This window comes from Octopus bimaculoides, chromosome 19, assembly GCF_001194135.2.
Source record: "Octopus bimaculoides isolate UCB-OBI-ISO-001 chromosome 19, ASM119413v2, whole genome shotgun sequence".
In the NCBI taxonomy this organism is placed as follows: domain Eukaryota; kingdom Metazoa; phylum Mollusca; class Cephalopoda; order Octopoda; family Octopodidae; genus Octopus; species Octopus bimaculoides.
The window spans coordinates 51,642,168-51,651,129 of record NC_068999.1 but is presented as its reverse complement, the minus strand read 5'-3'; the positions used below and the strand labels follow the sequence as shown (position 1 = coordinate 51,651,129).

The 8,962-nt window shown below is 36.4% G+C and overlaps 1 protein-coding gene across 5 annotated transcripts in view; it reads left to right on the top strand.

The window, feature by feature from the left end:
- Positions 1-8,962, top strand: part of LOC106879061 (long-chain-fatty-acid--CoA ligase 4) — an 84,596-nt gene that overhangs the window by 65,366 nt on the left and 10,268 nt on the right. For all 5 annotated transcript variants that reach the window (XM_014929598.2, XM_014931102.2, XM_014928848.2 and 2 more), the window contains 6 exons: positions 496-673; positions 3,128-3,234; positions 5,573-5,714; positions 6,082-6,162; positions 6,953-7,022; positions 8,639-8,697. In XM_014929598.2, coding sequence (XP_014785084.1) covers positions 496-673; positions 3,128-3,234; positions 5,573-5,714; positions 6,082-6,162; positions 6,953-7,022; positions 8,639-8,697 — 637 coding nt within the window. The remainder of the gene's footprint in view (positions 1-495; positions 674-3,127; positions 3,235-5,572; positions 5,715-6,081; positions 6,163-6,952; positions 7,023-8,638; positions 8,698-8,962) is intronic.

The window sequence follows — 8,962 nt, the reverse complement described above, 5'->3', positions numbered from 1 at the left end:
ATATATATAGTGAAGGTGCGTGGCTTAGTGGTTAGGGCAATCAGCTCACGATCATAAGGTCAGGAGTTCAATTCCCGGCAACACAGGTTGGCTCATTAAAAGTTGACATGAAATTAAACAACCATAACAACAAGAACATTGCTTATGTTTATATCTTAACTCAAACATTCTAAAAACAATAGTAAAACTATTCTTTTCTGTTAAAGGCACAAGGCCTGAAATTTTGAGGGAGAGGGCTAATTGATTACATTGATCTCAGTGTTCAACTCAACTTGTACTTATTTCATCGCCTCTTAAAAGGATGAAAGGCAAAGTTGAACTCAGAATGAAAAGATTGACAAGATGCTGCTAAACATTTTGTCCAGCATGCTAATGATTCTTCCAGCTTCACCACCTTATAGTAAAATTATTATTTAAAATATTGAAATAATTTGCTGATATTTATATCTTTTAATTCTCTCTGATCTCTCCATATGTTTTTAAACATTCTTCCAGTTGATTATGGGGGAGTACAACTTCTCCACCTTCAACAAAGTTTCCGAGCAGATCCATTGCTTGGGCCGTGGTCTACTTGAACTAGGACTCAAACCGAGGGACCACGTTTTGATCTTCTCAGAAACTCGAGCTGAATGGATGATCATCGCACAGATGTGCTTGGCATATAATTTTCCATGTAAGTACAAGTTCTTTTATTTATTCATTTATATATATTTCTTTGTCTTTTATTTTTTTATTTGTCACAGTCATTAAGCTGCAGCCATGTTTGAGTACCACCTTGAAGGGTTTAGTTGGACAAATTGACCGCACTACTTAAGCCATGAGTCATATGGTGACCATCAGCTTATCAAAATTCCTTTTAATTTCAGTGTGGGGAAAAAGTGTGTAACTTGTGATGTTAAATATATTTTATATAGTGTCTGCTTTTTGTTGTCTGTACTGTGTGTATAAATGCTTGAAGCTTACTATCTTTCTACACTCGAACCCTTTGACTGTATTTACTTATTGCCATATATATATATATATATATATATATATATATATATATATATATATATATATATAATACATACACAGTGCCCCACAAAAGTTCACATCTCACAGTCAAAAATCGAAGTTTACATATATTGAGCTAACACAGGTTAATGAAATTTCCACCATTTATGAAGTTTTTTGTAATAAATTCATTGCAACAATCAGAATTACATAATAATGAATGGAAAAAATTTTATATGGTAAAAAGTTGAACTTTAAAACGCAAAAGTTTACAGTACATTTAACTGAATTGAATAATTTTCCAGATATTTTTAATAAAAATGATTTTTTTTTTCCAGAATATCTACAGTTTTCTAGAAGTTTGTGAGCATTTATAGCTATTGCATCAGTTCTGACAATATCACTCTTGAGTGAACATCATCATCATGGGGAAAAATAAACAAATTAGTTAAGACCTCCGTGGACACATTGTTGACATTTTTAAGAGTGACAACGGGTGCAGAAAAATATCTGCACAGCTTAATGTACCCCTGAGTTCAGTTAGTACGATAATACATAGCTGGAAATCTCACAATTCCATTCTCCCTCTAGTTCTCTCCAGTCATCCATGTAAGTTAGCAGAGCATACAGCAAGAAAACTTGCAAGAACATCATCTTGCCTTGGTACATTTATTTACCGATTCTGAAAGGACGAACGGCAAAATTGATCTTGGCTTGATTTAAATTCAGCATGCAAGATGGTTTTCTCACATTTTACTTGGAGGAAATAACTACTGTCACCTCCGTATCATTAAGCAACCTCTACTTTTCAACAAAGTGGTTTCTTTTGTGATGGCTGTTGTTCTTAGCAGAATGTTGCTGTAAATTTCATAGCTTTTCATTCTTAGCCTATATCTAACTCTAATTCTGATTTATGTAAAGTTCTAGGATGTTGACCTCGCTGATAAAGTTTGACCTTACAGAAAAGGCTGATATCATACGACAAACATTGAAAGTTTAGATGAACAACAACAACTGCAGCAGGAACAGTCTTTTAGCACCCAGTGTATTTATTTGTATGTTCATGTGTAGGAGTGGGTGAAGAATCACGAAAGGAAATTACATCTAATCACATCCTGTGTCTTACATAGAAGTTGTCATTGATAAAATAATATTTTTATTATAATTGTGTGTATGTGTGTGTGTGTGTGTGTGTGTTCTTTTAGTACTTTCAGTCATTGACTTTTGACCATTTTGGGGTACTACTTTTAAAAGTTTTAGTTGATCATATCTACCCCCAGAATATATTTCAGTCTGGTACCCATTTTATTGATCTTTATATATTGACTAGCAGCTAAGCCCGGTTTCACCTGGTTGGTTTGGGTGGTGTGGCTGTAAAACCTGCTCTGTGGAAGCATTCGTCTTGTTTGGGCACGCTTACATTAAAAAACAATTTTAGAATGACTTTTTTCTGTCAAAACGCTAAAAATAACTGACCAAAAAAAAAAAAAACAACCAAGATTCAACCAAATCAAAAAATATACCCAAAATACTAAGCGAACAAAGATGAACAATCCCACTTCCATTGAGCACACACGAACACACACACACACACACGTTCAAATACCTCCTCTTTTACATACAGATATATTCACACAGAGTTGAAATGCTGTTTGATTTATTTTTTCAGCGTACAATTTTCATCATCCCACTACCAAGTATGACATCATCCCTTCCTTCCTTCCTTATTCATCTATCACCCCTTCCTTTCTCATTCATAAACATGAGTATTATTATAGTAGATTATCTCGGTAACCATGGGTTAGATGATTTGACTAGAGCTGGTAAGGTTGGGGGCTGCACCAGACTCCATTGTCTGGCACCAACCACTCCACAGAGTGTACCTGGTGCTTTTTATGTGGCGCCAACACAAGTATCAATTCTGTTGTGGTGGATAGGTTTTCTTGAGTATCGCAAAGTGCCTTTGTTATCTGCTTCATAAAGCTCAGTGTCTTGAGACCGGCCTTCAACACTTCATTCCATGTTTTCCTGGGCTTCCTTCTTCCATAGGTTCCGTCTAGTTTAAGTGATTGGCACTTCTGTATGTAACTGTTCAGATTATTTTATAATGTACATGTTTTAATTTTCTTTGCAGTGGTCACTCTTTATTCTACGTTGGGAGAAAAAGCAATCGTACATGGGATCAATGAATCTGAAGTGAATGTGGTTTTCACCAGTGCTACTTTGTTACCAAAAGTGAAAGTAAGTGTAATCGTTTGCATGGCTCCTTCTATTATGATTGATTTCAAATTTTGGCAATGTGGTCAGCAGTTTTAGGGAAGGGGTTAAGTCCATTACATTGATCCCAATGTTCAACTGGTGCTTATTTTATCAACCCAAAAAGGATAAAAGGCAAGGTTAACCTTGGCAGAATTTGAATCCAAAACCTAAAGACAAATGAAATGCCACTAAACAATTCTGCCATCTCACCACCTTACACACATACATATATATATATATATATATATATATATATATATATATATATATATATATATATATATATATATATATTAAAATTAATTAAAGGACATACTAAGTATGCCTACCTGCACTGGCAAAATAAATTTTGCCAGTGCAGAAACCGGTTCACGTGAGTCCAAATACTTAAATGTATTTAAGTAGATTGTCTTAACCGAATTTGCTTCCGTTTGATTTCTGTAGTTATCATCAGTGTATTTTTGGCGATTTAATAATGAGTTTTGACTGTTATTTCAAGCAGGTAGACATACTTGGTATGTCCTTTGATTAATTTTAATCCCTTGGCTGTTTAATGCTATTTTTGGCCTGCTATCGCCCATGTCATTGACTCTGTTATTATCATTCTTAAAATAATTACATTGGATAATAATAGAATTAATGACACCTTTGCAAATTAATTATATATATATATGTATATATATATATATATATATATAGGTTTCAAATTTTGGCACAAGGCCAGCAATCTCAGGGGAGTGGGTAAGTCTATATATATATATATGACTGGCTTCTTTCAGTTCCCATCTACTATATTCACTCACAAGGCTTTGATTGGCCTGAGGCTGTAGTAGAAGACACTTTCCCAAGCTACCACACAGTGGGGCTGAACCCAGAACCATGGGGTTGGGAAGCAAGCTTCATGATAATGTAAATTCTCATGTCAGGGTAGAATGCACTGTTTGAGAAAATGGCTGAACATCAGTTTTAATATATATGTTCTCACCAAAATTCAAAGGAAATAAAGTAATTAAAAAAAAAACAAAGTAATTAAAAAGTAATGAATATGAGTTATTAAGAAAACAAGCATTTATATTTTTGAAAAAAAAAAGAAAATTCCGTCAGTTTTTCTTGTTTCTTTTTCAATTAAAATTGCAACTCATTGGTGTTTACTCCCATTTTTTTAGTGAGTGGGTGGTAAGAAAGATCATGTGATGCCAACATGTGGTTTTTCTCTCATTACATATGTATACGTTTCCCTCCCATTATAAATGGTTTATTTCCTGGTTACTATGTTGACAAGAATGTCAATTGACTGCAGCCAGTAGTAAATGACTTCAGAACAACATGGGACTACATGGCATCAATAGACTGAAATTTGTGTTTAGCTCAGCGTTATGTTGGCTAGCCTGTCATGCTTGGTTCAAATCCTCTTAGAGGTTTGGAGGAAGCAGAGGTGAAACCTCACTTGTGTAAACATCTTCATTAATTAATATCCTTATTAGGTCGTAGGATATGAATTTGAAAAGAGTGGAAAACGATTCAACAGGGAACTCTGTTTTTCTGTGTATGTATGTATGTATGTATGTGTGTGTGTGTGTGTATTCCTCCCTTTCTCTTCCCCCCCTCTCTCTCTCTCTCTCTGTCTCTCTCATAGATACAGGCATGGCTGTGTTGTTAAAAACTTTGTTTTACCACCACAGTTTTGGGTTCAGTCCCACTGTGCAGTACCTTGGGTAAATATCTTAAACTGTGGTCCCAGGCTTTACAGTGCTTTGTGAGTTAATTTGGTTGATGTAAACTGCAAAAGTCTATTATGTGTGTCTATGTGAATGGGCAGAAGTGTAATCATACATACATACATACATACATACATACAGTAGTGCTAGTGTTGTAAACATTATTGACTGCACATACTTAATGCATGTATTTTGTTTGGTCGCTACTTTGCTGCACTACAATGCCTTCAGGTTGACTTTCAGTTCCCAGTCTTTTACTGTTGCAAGTAGACCCCGAGGAGACAGACTAAGCAGTGGGCATCTTCTTTCCAGCCTTGACAAAGGTGATGAATTTCTTTGTTGGGCAGAGGTGCTTGCAATGACTAATCCCTCTTTGTTTGCTCTGACCCTCAAAAAATCTGGTCTTGTCTCCAACACTGGTGTCCATCTCCCAGGGCTTTTGGACACACACAACCTCTCTCTCTCACACATTTCATTTGCCTTGCATTCTGTTTGTTTCTCTTCCTCTCTAAATCTCCAAATGTTTTCTATTGAATGTAGACAATAATTTTTGATGATGTAAACATTGTTTCATCTTTTTTTTTCTCTTCTATCTTTTCCAGAATGTCCTGTCTCGTGTCAGCAAAGTTAATCGACTCGTGTATATGGCTGACCAGAAAAAGATACCTTCACATGATATCTCGCCTTCTGTCAGTATAAACAGTTTGTCGGAAGTAATAGATATAGGGTCCAAGGTTTCTCCCAGTAATTATTTACTTTTATATCATTTATTGACAATATTTTGATTCATTGGTCTTCTAAATATGGTGTAAGCCTCTGTGTGGTTCCAGTGAAAGCAATATACCATTTTCTTTTGTTTTAAATATTTTTTTTTTAAACCAAAGCAATGCAAGTTAAAAAATTTTAAATACAGCCTGGTGATTAATAATATTGCCTGGTATTTCAAGATTAGGATCCCTTCAGGAATTCTTCAAAGAGTTTTTGTAGTGTGTGTTTGTGTGTTTGTGCGAAGGGCTGTTTTACATGGCAAAATATTTGTTATAATATCATGTTGTTTTCTATTTATTTTTTTTTTGTTTTGTTTTCTTACTCTCTCATTTGTCTTTTATAGATGATTCCAAGCCTTTGAAACCTCAAAAGAATGACATTGCTGTGATGATGTATACAAGTGGCTCAACAGGGAGACCAAAAGGTTACTTGCAGATTCTATTCCTTTCTCTATCCTCTTGTCCTCTATAGAATTGTTATCACTATCTCCTCCTCATTTGCTTTGAACCAATGAGGCAACCTTTACATCTTCGCTTGATTTGCATGAAATAGCAGCTAAATTTCTGAAATCATACCCAGCTCCCCTGAAAAGAAAAAAGGCAGGGTGTGTTACGTTAGTTAGTATTGTCCTAGATATACTATGTGGAAGCGCAATGGCCCAGTGGTTAGGGCAGTGGACTCATGGTCATAGGATCGCAGTTTCGATTCCCAGACCGGGTGTTGTGAGTGTTTATTGAGCGAAAACACCTAAAGCTCCACGAGGCTCCGGCAGGGGATGGTGGCGAGCCCTGCTGTACTCTTCCACCACAACTTTCTCTCACTCTTACTTCCTGTTTCTGTTGTACCTGTAATTCAAAAAATTATGTTGCAAACTATTTAAGTTTATCCTTCTAAAAATTTATCAAAGAAAGCATAAATACTACACACACGTGTGTGTGTGTTGTTTATATGTTTGTCTGTCTTTATATTGGGACCACTTGAAAAACAGTGCACTGTATTTATGTCCTGTATCACTAAAATTAAGTGCTGGGATTGATCTGATTGTTAAAAAAACCCTCTGAGGTGGGGGCCACTGCATAGCTATAGTCTAATGACAGAAAGAAGTGTAACAGCAAAAACATAATAGGTAAACAAATCCACAGGTACATACAGGTGTATACAGGTTTCTTTGTTTTGTTTTTGTTTTTATCTAACAATTTTTTCCTGTTTTCCAGGTGTTTTAATTAGTCATGCTAATTTAATGGCAGGAATGTCGGGTCAGTGTTCTAGAATACCAAATTTAGGGTAAGTAACCTTGCTTCCTTTCTTTATCTCCTCTTTGCCACTGAATGAGTTACACAAACTTTTTCTTCCATGCTAACACAGTTTGGACACACAAATTCTGAATATCTGCTTGAACTATTGGACCACTAGGTAATTAACTACTCTTAGCCTTCTAAATAGCGTTATTTAATGAAGGGCTCACTACAAGGTTGTTTCACTTGCTAGAACTAGCAAGGAAATCTCACTCAGATCACATCCTACCATCTTTTAAAAGAAATAAAAGGGATATTTGGTAATATAAGCCATGGTACTGTGTTTCCAAAAGAAACAATGAAGGGAGATGGTTATGGCTGGAAGGTCTTTGACTGTACATCTGTTTAGCGAGGGTTGACTTAGGGCTAACCTGTCACTATGAGGTGATGGCAGGTTTATTTATTTATTTATTTGGTTAATAGTAAGTAGTTGTGTTGCTCCTCTACCCATTCTGCTTTCACTCATACTTCACCTCTTTCTGCTCCTTATCCTCAGAGCATAAAGTTCCCTTTCTCCTCACTCAGGGTTCATAGTCATGCAATCTTCATGGCAATCTCAATAGTGCTGGTGGCATGTAAAAAGACCACCCAGTACGGATTGTAAAGTGGTTGACATTGGGAAAGGCATCCAGTCCTTGGGCCCATCGGACCCTGTCAAACCATCCAACCCATGCCAGCATGGAATAAGGACGTTAAATGATGAAGATGATGACGATAATGATACAAATTGCGTATTATGCATTTGCTTTAAGGTATCATCATCATCGTTGTTTTAACATTCACTCTTCAAGTTTATTGAGGCTGATTTTTTTTTATGGCCAGATCCACTTCCTGTTGCCAGCCCTCACCTGTTTCCAAACATGGTAATATTTCCTCATGATTGGACATATTTTTGAAGAATGTTTGGAAATGAATGGCACTGCTTGTATGACAGTGACACTCATTTACAACTATCACTCAATGTCAAAGAGACAGTAACCTACACCCACTCACACTCTGACAGCCACTCACTACTAGAAGGAGTCTTCTAGTAAGTGACTTAATCTGGGATCTCATGTTGAAGCTGAATCAGTCACATTATGGATGTGCCATTTTAGGCATCTTTAAAAAAACACAGCAAAATCTGTTAAATTCAGTTTTGATTCATTTCTGAAGGTTTCAAAATTTTGGCCTTGAGCTGTATCGGTGTGAAGGTGCACGGCCTCATGGTTAGGGTGTCATACTCGCTACCGCAAGATTGTGCTTTCGTTTTCCAATTCCTGAACCAGGCGCTGCATTGTATTCTTCAGCAAAATGGCTCATTTCACAATGCTCCAGTTCACTCGGCTGTAAATAAGTGACCCTGTGATGGACTGGTGTCCCATTCAGGGGCTGTGTTGCGATCTCGGTCACTTACATGCCGTGGAAACTGGGTAACTGACCACACTGGTCTCAGGACTCCGGACAGCATTTATTTACTTCCTGTATCAGTAACCGTGTTGCAGCTGCAGAATGAAACTTTTGATGCTTTCAGTATTAAATGAATTATCTGTTGTATTTGTTAAAGTGAGGTATGTACTGCTGTTTGTTGCCACATATTCAAAATGACCTGTCTGTGTTTTCCAGGCCTCATGACACATATATAGGATATTTGCCTTTGGCACATGTTTTGGAGTTTACTGCTGGTAAGTACTGTGGTTTCAACTTTCTCAATTACAATGTCAGTATGAGGGGGTGTTGAAAAGTTCTTAAGGATGGGTGAAAGAAATACAGGAAGATCGGTTCGGTTAATTATGATTTTATTCAACATATTCCCCTCTCAGATTCACACACTTATTACAGTGGTCTCTCAGTTTTTCTGATGCGTTCACTGCATCTTGTAGCAGAAACAGCTGTAAGCTAATGAAGTTCATTTATTCCTTTGTCATCTCTCTTTCGTATATATATATA